Source organism: Sander lucioperca, chromosome 8 (assembly GCF_008315115.2).
Source record: "Sander lucioperca isolate FBNREF2018 chromosome 8, SLUC_FBN_1.2, whole genome shotgun sequence".
NCBI lineage: Eukaryota > Metazoa > Chordata > Actinopteri > Perciformes > Percidae > Sander > Sander lucioperca.
In genome coordinates this window covers 5909836-5922144 of record NC_050180.1, presented here as the reverse complement: position 1 = coordinate 5922144, position 12309 = coordinate 5909836, and the positions used below count along the sequence as shown (strand labels likewise).

General features: G+C 39.5%; 1 protein-coding gene across 3 annotated transcripts in view; it reads right to left on the bottom strand.

Annotated features, from left to right (window-relative positions):
* Window positions 1-12309, bottom strand: part of tns1b (tensin 1b) — a 237720-nt gene that overhangs the window by 202896 nt on the left and 22515 nt on the right. The window contains exon 1 of one of the 3 annotated variants that reach the window (XM_036004708.1): window positions 9437-9589. The exons of the other annotated variants lie outside the window; for them this stretch is intronic. Coding sequence (XP_035860601.1) covers window positions 9437-9451 — 15 coding nt within the window. The 5' untranslated portion in view covers window positions 9452-9589. Of the gene's footprint in view, window positions 1-9436; window positions 9590-12309 lie in introns of those variants that run through there. 3 annotated transcript variants of the gene reach the window in all.

Sequence of the window (12309 nt, the reverse complement as noted above, 5' to 3'; positions counted from 1 at the left end):
ATAAATGTATTTTATAGTCTACAAAGAGACTGAATGTAATAATAATATAATAATAATACATTTTATTTATACATCGCTTTTCATTTTACTCAAAGACACTATTTACAATAAAACCAGTACATTAAAGGACAAATCCGGCACAAAATGATCCTAGGGGTTAATAACACATGGGTACTGAGTCAACTGTTCTCTGGGATATGTTTTCATGCTAATCGAATGTGACCAGTTTTATCGCACACCGCTAATTAGCTTATAACGCTAGTCGTCGGGGCACGGGTAAAGTAAAAAGAAATTGTTGTCTATACCACTAACAAGCCTCAAAATAGCACCACACTTCAAGTCGAACGACAAACGCAGTGCAACGTGAGCTGAACTGAATGCACGTTGCACAGCGTTCGTCGTTTCCAAGATGGCGCCCGCCTGTATACGTGAAAGGTACAGTCTTTCTAAACTATCTTTTTAATAAACTGTCTGTACACTTACAAAGTTTTCAATGCTTCGGTTTACATGTAGGGACCCTCATTATGCTACCGTGGAAGTGTGGTGCTATTTTGAGCCTTGTTAGTGGTGTAGAAATAGAGATTTCTTTTTACTTAAACTGGTCACATTCGATTAATGAAAACATATCCCAGAAAACGGTTGACTCGGTACACATGTGTTATTAACCCCTAGGTTCATTTTGCGCTGGATTTGTATTTTAAGCACATTCAAAACGCAATAAAATCAACACGCCAATTAACCATTGAAATGCTCCTCGGAGTCTACAGCCAAGCTAGCAGCTCTGTGAGGCGGTGTTTAGGCACAGTGGTGCTTTGAGCTAAATGCTATTGTCAGCATGCTAACATGCACATAATGACGATTCTAACATGCTGATGTTTAGCAGGTATAATGTTAACTGCGGAAACCACTTTAACATTTGCTAATAAGCACAAAACGCAAAGTACAGCTGAGGCTCTTGTGAATCTTACAATTGTAAATCATACCTGATACGGTTTAATGTGACAGAAATTATAAAATTGATTGTTTGATGTCATTGGTTTATAATACCTACAAAGTAGTGGACAAACCAAATTTTTGACCTGATGATGGCGTTAGAGGAAATGTTAAGGGATCACAAAAGGTATTACAATTCATCCTGAGGTGGATACAAATGTCTGTACTAAATTTGATTGCAATCCATCCACTAGTTGTCGAGACATTTCAGTCAAAATCACAAATGTTAACCCCATGGTGGCGCAAGAGGAAAGGTCAGGGCATTAGGAGTCGTCCTCTGGGAACTATGAATGTCTGTACAATATTTTCTGGCAATCCATTTAATACTTTTTGAGATATTTAAGTCTGGACTAAAGTGGTGGACCGACCAACCAACCGCCAGACAAACCAGCCGACCAAACGGCATTGCCACCTCTAGAACCATACTGCTAGCGTGGCTTAAAATACTGTTTGTCTCAATCAACCCAGAGTTAATGCAGCTCTGTTCCAAGCAAGAAACAGCATGTGGTTTTCTCTATTACAAACAGGAAAATCTGGCAGCCACGAAAGCCAAGTTCAACATGTAGGTGCATTCATCTTAAATAGAAAAAACACTTACGCTAGTCCAAAAAAACTTAATTCAAACAGCATCTAAAATATGAACTGTACCTTGTTTTTACTTTGCCTTTGTTTCCAAAATGGGAAGATGCAGTAGAAGAACAATTTTGCCCAACTGAAGACTGCGGCAAGACACCAGTCTAGTCCGCCCATTCTCTCGTGAAAACCTCCTCACGTCCGCGACTGTATAACAGCTGCCGCTCCTCGTCTCCCCTCCCTCTCTAGCTTGTCCTTCAAAACCACTGTCCAAAGGTATGAGACCCTAGTAGTTAGTCTTGGTGAGAATCCTGGGATGGTTGCAGATCTGATCCAAGAAAAGGTCAATCTTTCTTCAGTTTTAGTGGGTAGAAGTTCCCTTAAAGTGTGGGTGAGGTCTTTTCTAACTAAATGTGCCCTTCCCTCTCTTGCCTAGCATCCCTACAGCATCACTCCATCCTCCATCCTGTCCCTTCTTTCTCTGGATGCTGCAGGTTCTTCCATTCAAAGCACGAGGAGGAAAAAAGATTAGGAGAGGGGAAGGCAGAAGTGGGCGGAGGTGGGGTGGGTCGGGTAGAGCCGTCTGTTAAAGAAGGAGGCACTTATAGTGATGGGAAAAAGGGGGGGGAGGTCTTCAATTTAATGTAGAAAGGGGGGCTTGGAGGGAGTCTTGGAGCAGTGAAAGAACAAGTATAGGCTGTCTTGAGTGGAGTAACAGTTAATTCCCAGGAAATAAAATCAGGCTGTAGATTTAAATTATGTTGCAGGCATTCTTCATCTTATGTTATGATTATTGCTCGTTTTATGTCAATGGCTCAGAAGAAAAGATGTCCAGAAGGGAGTCGAGGTGAGTGGATGTATGAATGTACACTATACGACAGAACAAGAGATGGAGATTAAAAAGATGAACGTGTGTGTTGGGCAGGTAAGTGTTCTCAGCGGAGTGTGCTGGTGCATTTGTAGCGGTCAGGGGGGCCCTAATGAAGATTGGCAATCCCACACCAATCATAATAAATGGCCCATGGAGCCTCTGGGCCTGTATGCATTCTGAGTAATTAATATAAAAACTGAGGGCAGCGACAGTGACTCAAGCCAGCAATAGAACTGCTTGTTTACCTTCCCTTATTAGACAAAGTGCAGGGCACATGATATGTATTGTACCAACAACATGGAAAACACTATAGAGAACAAAGAATGCATAAAAGAGCTAGAATTAAAACACTTGATACCTCCATCCCAAAAACACAAACTGAAAATATGACCTTATTAAAAGGGGGTTTATCAACAAATCAAACCAGGACATTTGTCTCTATGTTCTGGCAAATTTCGCATTAGCCGAATAGCCTTATAGAAAAATACATAATAACCTTGTTCCAGATCATGTAGCTACACAGCAAGATACCTTCTTTGTTTCCTTTTGGGGAAATGTGAGAATCAAACATCTGACTTGTTGGTAAAAATACTGCAAGGATAGGCCTACTGCCCTATTTGGGTATATTCTAAGCTGCTTCCTGTTTTTTTAAAAAGGTCAGCCTTTTCCAGATCCACATCCAAAAAATCCTAGCAAGGTGATTAGAATAAAACAGTTATCCTGTAATGTTTAAACTGCTCATCCGAATCTGTACAACTCCTGCTCCACAGAGGGAAGAAACATTTTTTTGTTTTGTGCACACCAATTAGCAGTTCTTGCTCTCAAATTAATTATTTGTGCATCCTGTGCTAATATACCACTGTGTTGCCTTTGATTGATGCATTGCAAGTTGTCAGGCCATGGGAAATGACAACCCTTGAACATAATGTTGTTTAATAGGGTTGGGCATCGTTTGGATTTTACCAATTCTGATTCCAATTGCGATTCTTCCTTTCGATTCCGGTTCTTATCGATTCTCGATTCCGATTCTTTGAGAGGTAGAGTTGAAACGGGTCACATGCTTATTTCACAAATAAGAAGAAAGTTTTATTTTGATTCAATGGTGGTTTGCAGTTTTACCGGGCTTTTTCCAACTTAAAATAAAGCTACCCTAGAGTGCTGCTTACTGTGCTCCATGGCTGCAACACAACAAGCGCCTGGCCGCTACGGAAACCAAAACTTGCGCATGTTAAATTTGGAACCCATGATCAGATTTGAAACCGAATCCTCCAAACAATTCCAAACGATTCCAATAAAGAAACGATTCTACTGGAATCTAGGGCTGCAACTAACGATTATTTTCATAGTCGATTAATCTGTCGATTATTTTCTCGATTGATTAGTTGTTTGATCTATAAAAATGTCAAAACATGGTGAAAAATGTGGATCAGTGTTTCCCAAAGCCTAAGAGGACGTCCTCAAATGTCTTGTTTTGTCCAAAACTCAAAGATATTCAGTTTACTGTCACAAAGGAGAGAAGAAACTAGAATTTTATTAGTATTCACATTTAACAAGCTGGAATCAGAGAAATCTTATTTCTTTTAATAAAAAAATGACTCAAACGATTAATCGAATATCAAAATAGTTGGCGATTAATTTAATAGTTGACAAATAATTGATTAATCGATTCATCGTTGCACCTCTACTGGAATCGTAATTTTTGAAATGATTCCAAGTAGGAATCGGTTCTCGATGCCCAGTCCTATTGTTTAACATCTTAATCTTAATTAAGCAATTCAAAAGTACAAATTAGCAGTTAAAAGCCGAATTACTGATGTATGCACATCGATTAGTTTTAATAAAAACGTGGTATTTCACCCAGATGGGCATGGTTTTGCAGGACGTAGCAGTGCGTGCTTCAGTGAGCTCCGTGATGTCTCAGCCCCTGCTCTGAATACACGTTCATGAATTTATAATATTAATAGTTATTTTAGCACTATTTAGTTGTACATGTTTTCCAGTATAACATTATGATGTTCGATTTGAGAATGTATTAGCAGTCAGTAAGTAATTTAAAAATCTGCAGTGAAGTTTAATCATGGTTGCAGCTGTGCCAGCAATACAAGGAGCAAGTAAACTGATCATTGATCATTGATAATTGGTAAATTGATAATCACTAAAAAAAATAAGAAATCATCTGTTTGAAGTTACAATGAGGCATGAGGTCTCCCGTAGGTTTAATCTTGGGGTTAAGGCAAGATTAGGTTAATATATAACTTTTTAGTTTACGAGTTCGCTAGCTTATCCAAAAAGTGACAAGACCAATGTGAGCCGATGAGAACGTGCATCAGGCACACAATACGCAGGATGTAAGGCACTGCACTCAGGTGAAATTTCAAGTTTTTAGGAAGTCCTTTAAGTTAACACAGTTTGTTCAAGAATACGTACAGTGTTTGTAGCACTGACTCCAGTCTCACAACTGACTGCTAACAATGGACAGCCATTATGCGACCAGGCCCTTAGAGAGACTAACCAACAGTATCATCTGTATGGCATTTACCAAGTCATGGTCAGCTAAAGAGCAGTTAGCCAATATTCTGTGCGTAGCCCGCAGACACTTCGGTGAAGGTGAAGTAAGGCAATCAGGTTTCGGCATAGCATAACCAATCTCCTGAAGTCCTGTTAAAGAAGATTACAAAATACTGGCAAAGGGATAGAGAAGCAGGAGCGAATACAACATCATGCGCACTTCCTGCCTCTCTGCAGTACAAACAATGGGCTGGTTTCAAGTCTCAATCTGGCAATGTCAGGTCTGTTGTCCATTCTAGGAAACCAGACAAGAGGTTAGGGGGTTAAGGGGTCATTGTTCCTGAGCGAATACAAGGGGAAGTGGCCGGTCATGGTTTTAATGGGGGGCTGGCAGAGATGTTTTGGTCACAGCTGGTGGTATTCATTCGTCAATTTAATTTGATATTACCCATCAATAAGATGCAGTGTAATACTAAAAGCACTAGGGCTGCACAATGAGGAAAATATGCGCTATGCGATAATGTTGTTGAATATCGCGATAACGATATTACTCGCGATACATAAACAGATATTAAAATGTACTCAGTTCTGCATTTCTGCTGCTTTCAGTATTCTTCTACAATCCAACAAAATGCTTGTTTAATTTAAAACAAATAAAAGGAATTTATTTCCAACATTCTTTTATGGACAAATTGAACATTATATTGATTATAAAAGGCAACACTAAAAAAAGGCACAATTACATTTTAAAGTGCAGTTTTCTACTCATATTTTCATTCAACTAACACAAAAAAATCTGTTTTGTGTCTATCGCGATATGTTGCAGCCTTTCGCGATGTGTATATTTCGCAAAAAAAACGATATATTTTGCATCCCTAAAAAGCACCAATAAAGAAAAAATGTTTGCACTGCTGTCTAGGCTACTGTTATCTCTACCCAATAGTTATATTAATATTGTAAAAAAAGGTATCTTTGGATTATCAAGTCAACATTTAAAATACCGCACTGATTAAGTTAGTATATAACACCCAGTGCCAGTTATTAGCCACAGCCTCCTCTTCAGACTCACTTTGTGAAGACACAGTGCTACACTGCAGCTCACTGCACACACTGTGATTAAACTGTGTGCTAAGCTCTCACCTTCTCCCATATTTCAAATGTACGACAGCTGTCAATGACATCATGCAGCAGTCAGTTTACACCCTGTATGCACATGGTTGCTGTAAAACACTGTTGTTCCCATAATATGAATTGACATCCATATCCAGATTATGCTGCAAAGGCAGAAGAAATGTAACATGAAGTAGGTCCTGTTTGTTTAAATTTTGCATTTCGTGTTATTTCCCCCAACAAAGTGGCTGTGATTAATGCAGCAATTATCTCCTGCCCCTCCCACTATTGATCCAAAGGCGTCCATTTTTTGGATTGAGAGTTTGGCGAAAATGTAAGCACATGGCAGAAAGCCATGGGGAATTAAGTGAAAGCTAATTTCATCTTCGAACATAGCAAAGAGACGTTGCTCTATCTTAAGTCGACAGATAGAAACAGCTTTGGCAAATTGGCAATCATGGAAAATTTAAATTCGGATTGGTGACGAAAAGGAGTGCACAATAAAATATCCTGTTTTAAGAAAAGCGATAATCCCGGCTGTTAACCCAAAGCCTCTTTAGACAGAAGGAGGCACAAAGAACTACGAAGCTCCCCAGGCGGAGGTTCATAGCTCAATGACTGCATGCAACCCTAACCTGTAACAATGCTGTCTGGTGAGAAATGATAAAGAATATTTAGAATTTGATGCCATGCAGTTTGTTTGTAAGTTCATTTGATTAGGACAATGCACATTAGTCAACATTTCTGTAAATGCACCAGTGTTAGCCAGTCAGCTAATTTTCAACTGTAGTCCTAGTATGCAGGTCTTTAGAGCGGGAAGAAACCAGAGCACCCAGATGAAACCCACACAAACACGGGGAGAACATGCAAACTCCACACAGAAAGGCCTGGAACAGCGTGGATTTGAACCCAGAACCTTCTTGCTGGGTGGCAGTAGTGCTAACCACTGCACCACCATGTTTGCCATGTTTAAAATTTGTAAATCTGAATTGTTTTTCCGGTAACATGTTTTAGTGAATCACTGACACCCCAAGATGTACAGTACATTATATGAAATAAAATACTATATGAATCTGATCGCGAAATCTGAGATTTCCCCATATTTAGGGTAGTGAATATGGCCTCAGTGGAACCAATAAATCAGAATAAATGATTCCCTGACTTTATCCATGGGGGGGTGTACATTATAACTTCCAAAATTCCAAAGGGCATGGGTGAGCTATTTAACCTTTAATTACAATCTACAGAAGTGCCCGCCAAACACAAAGTACCCACAGTGACCATTTCACCTTTCAAGCAGCAATTATCAACCGGCCTCAAACACCAAAGGCCTCTAAGCAGTCATCAGCTGCCTTATGAAAGCCCAGACAGGGCAGAAATGAACAGGATGTAGGCCAAGGTGATGAAAAGGTATGAAGGCCCAGTGTAGGGCCGGCTCTGTCTTTCTTCACTTAGTTCAACAAAAAAAAAAAAATGCAGGAACACCCATCAAGTATACAAGTACATGTAGACTGTATATCCATAAAGCTTCAAAATATTTTAACATGTGTGTGCGTCATGTAAATGTCCCTTTTAATGTAGTCATTCAGCAAGTGAAAGTCATAAAGGAGACACTGAAAAAAGGTTCAATGAAGGCTAATTAAAGAAGGCTCTGTTTTCACATAACAGACAACCAGCTGAGGCTGACCATTGCATAAGAGTCAATGACAGACGAGCGGACAGCCCCTTGTAAAACAGTCATCAGTGTGAAAGTTATTGCGTTCTGCGCAGCTGTAAAGTAGTAAGCTGTCTGGACACCTTCAAGAGCGACACTTCCACATCAGAGGACAGGACAAAAGAGAGACAGAGAGAGAGACATATCATGGGCAAATGGAGACCGCGTCTGTCTCTGAGGTCAAAACGGAGTCAACTACACAAGGCAAAGTGTTTATGTCATAAAATATTTATTTTATCAGGTTGAGACACAGATGACAGGTTTTATTAAAAGGTGGCATACAAAGCATTTCATATCCATTAAGTGGACACTGCACAGCCTTCCCGAAAGGACAAATCAAAAAGATTTAAAAAAATAAACTCTTAAAAACAGCCTATAAACGGTCTTAGATCATCCCGTTCGGGACTTTGGTACACAGCACCATAGCTAGATGGGTAAAAAAAGATGAATGCAATGTTCCACTTAAATTTCAGCCACCCCATTAAAAGGAGAATTTTCGCATTATCTTATCGACAATGTCCATGCTTGTCTTCCAGGTTTGGTTTTCCAACAAAGCTCAAACGCAACACTTTTCAGCCAATGGTTCCCAAGATTGATAAAAGAATTAAAACAATGGGTGTCATGCAAGAACCACAAAGAGATTCGCTCTTAAATGGCACATAAGAGTGATTCAAGAGAATTTTCTCGTTCGGTCTTTACATGAATTGTCTCCTCCGTATGTATGTATGTAATTCATGAATTGTCTGGAACAGTGGTACAAGTCATGTGGAGACTCACTCTGTCTTCCTTCACAGGGGGAAAACACACTTGCTCGACTTAAGAATCACAATACTTTAAATAAATTCAGAGTTTAAATATGATATTGATGTACCAAAAATAAAATGTATAAAAAAACTTTAGCAGCACACTCATTTGAGCCTGCATTGATGTAACTTTCAGTGACCGGCGGCACAATATATCAGCTAGTTAATTAACATTCATTCTGAAAGAAAGACCCTGTGAAAATCATTCTACAAACTGTGTTTTTGTAGGTCAACAAGACAAGTGATGACTCTTCTCTAGACAAATGATCTAGATGATCACATCAATAGGAGGATAATCATATATCAATATCTTAAGCTACTCTGCTTACTAGTCTTGCATTGGAGCCTCAAGTGTTTTGAGCTTGTTGCAGTTGGTCTTGAAAAGAAACATGTAATTAACATATAACTCAAGTGTTTCTGCCTTCTCAGCCAACAAAAAGTCATAACTGATCTTTGAATTGTATTATTTAGAACTTTAATTACTTGCAAATGTTCAATAATGGTTTGGAAAAAGGCTTCAGATTCAATAAGTGGATTCAGATTTGATCAAATGTTACACCCCAAACCATATCAACAACTTGGTTATCATAGCTTATTTGCATGAATGGAGAACACCTGCTGCCAAAAAAAAGTAGGAAATCAATCTCAAACCCTATGTTGTCTTTGGAAAGTGGTTGGAAGTAACATTAATTGTAGTAAGTTTAAGTAAAGTTGCACGTTAACAACCTAAAACGAGCAAAACCAGCAGCAAAGTCCGTTGACTGAGCCCGAAACATTTGGTGTGCTGGGGTTGGACTGACCTCGAGACGGGAGCGAATCCCTGACCACCCACAGCTGAAAATGACATGTTGCAACAGCACTCACCAGCCACAGGGACATCGCAGAGTTTTCTTTGAAGACACCTGGGGCAGTAATTCCTTTTCACAGATCCACAGCTTTCTTCAACACTGAACCAGCTTTTGTGGGATTAACAAGACTATGTTATTGTCCCTCAAAGTTGGATGCTCTGGCAGAAAAAGAGCACAGTCTGGCCCTTATCCTGACATACTTCCTGAGCTGCATTGTTAGCAAGGGGAGAGGAAACACACACACACACACACACACACACACACACACACACACACACACACACTACGGAAAGCCAGTGTCAGGAGATCATTACATGGAAAGTGAAAATACCAGGAGCTGTTTTTTGCTCTCTGAGATATTTTTTTTGTTTCTTGTACTTTTACCAAGGTCAGTGTAAAAGCCATAAACAAGGTGGGCTCGACATTGATGACAATCAGATTGTGGCTCTCTGTAAGCAGAACAAAAGAAACTTCTCCAGATGTTTCCAGGTTTCAAATCAAGTGATTGACAGAAACTGTAAATCTTACCACAGAAAAAGTTATTTCGTAATAGGGCGACGGATACTGGGGTTTTAAAGGCCGATACCAATACCGATTATTGGTAGTTAATGAAACAGATAACCGATATTTGGAACCGATATGCATTTACAGTAAAATGAAAATCTTTAAGTCAAAAATTAAGATTTTGGAATGTTACAAACTGCAACACAAAACTTTGTTTAAATGCTTTAAGCAATTATTTAATAGATTAGAAACCTCCAACATAATACCCAGTAAAAGATAGTCAGATAGTGTGTAGTGTAGTGTAGTGCGGGACATTAAAGTGGCCATATTATGCTCATTTTCAGGTTCATAATTGTAATTTGAGGTTGTATCAGAATAGGTTTACATGGTTTAATATTCAAAAAACACCATATTTTTGTTGTATTGCACATTTCTGCAGCTCCTCTTTTCACCCTGTGTTCACCTCTCAACTTCTGTAACATCTCTGTTGTCAGTTGAACATGCGCAGTAGCTAGGTAAGGATTACATGAGCTAGCTAGCTGTTTCTGTAACTTCGGCCTGTACAAGGCAGGATTAGCCTGGAGACTTCTTCTAAATGAGGGCGCACTTCCAACTTTGTGTGGAATACCTGCAGAACAGGGACATGTAAGTAGTTCTATACAATTTATTTTGTAGATTAGGGTGAGTTTGTGTGTGTTGTAGCAGTGTTTTGCCATTGAGAACGAGCTAGCATGCTAGCGCTAGCATGCTAATGGTTAGCCCCCTTGGTCCCTCGTCTCGGCTAGTGACGTAGAAAGCCGTGCAGATTTTGACCAGCTCACCCGGAGACTGAAGGCAGGACACATTCAGAAACCCGTATCGCAATCAAAACAGCATGGATGTTGTTTTTTTTTTTCAAAGTTTGTATGCGTGTGGAAGCACCAGAGACACAAAATAACACCCCAAATCCCAAAAAAGTGATTTTTTCATAATATGGGCACTTTAAGTCAGACTCAGTGGTGAGTGAAACCGGAGCAGAGGGACACACACAGAGCTGTAGCCGAGCAAAAGTAGCACACTTTTTAATTCATTAACTTTATCGGTTATCAGGCAAATAAAACGCCGATACAGATAATCTGCAAACAAACGGGCCGATCATCGGTCTATCCCTATTTCCTAATATCAAACCTGTAAAGCAATGATTACAAATAAAGTTTCTGAGGTTCAACTTCAATTTACTTCATTTGAGGCTGCCCTAATTCATTTTTTGCAAGTGGGCAGAAGAACGCAACAACAAGCTGAAGATCACACAGCCTGACATGAAGTTGTTATGGCTAACATGTTAGCTAAAAGAATCCCTGTAGCTCCAATATTCAATATTCACATTCTTCTATATAGAGCCCAACAAAAAAGAGCATCCGAATGTTTTAGTGCAAGAATTATCAGATCATTAAACATTCTCGTTAGCATTTTGAAATGCGCTTAAGGGATGTAAAAGATAACACAACACAGGGCTGCCAACTCTCACACATTGACCGTGAGACTCAATCGCCACTTGTCACACACCACACATCCATTTTCTCACACCTTGAAAAAACTAATTTATAATATGTAATGTTATGTTCAGAATGACCCTGACCCTGACTATGTAACATTTCAAGACATTTTAAAGTGTTTTTTTCATTTAAAGATAAAATACTGTAATTCTTTGTAGGTTTGTCACTACAGTTGACCTGTTTCACACTGCAAGTACTAATTTGATGTATTGTACTTAAAGGTGCTGTGACAAGTTTTTTAGGCTACAACATTTTTTGTCACATACAGCAAACATCTCCTCACTATCCGCTAGCTGCCTGTCCCCTGAACACACTGTAAAAAAAACGTGGTCTCTGTAGACAGCCCAGGCTCCACAAACGGCAACAAAAACAAACTGGGCCAACCTGCACCATCAAACATAACAAACAGTCAGCCAATAACCGACAAGAAGGATTTGGGGGTGGGGGTTGGGGGGTTAGTGCGCGGAAGCACGGAAGGGAGGGGGAGGGGACGGGATGAGGAGGAGAGAGGGGCGAGCTAGCCTCCGTTTTGTTTGACAATACTTTGAACATCAATGAGAAGTAACGTCACCCAACATCGCTTAGAGCACCTTTAAGTTTATCTGCATTTAAAATAGGGCTGGGCTTAATCGCAATTTTATCGAAATCGCAATATGGACTAGCGCAATATTCAAATCGCAGGGAGGGGCACAATACTTTTTTTAAAGACAAAATATGTGTCAAACCATTCTGAATGAAATATTGTGTTGCTGCAGAGACATCCCGGCTTACAAATCCTATCCTACAGACTAAAGAAGTTTGGTACAGATCCTCACAAAAATCACACTGCAATCATCTTCATTTCTTGAAT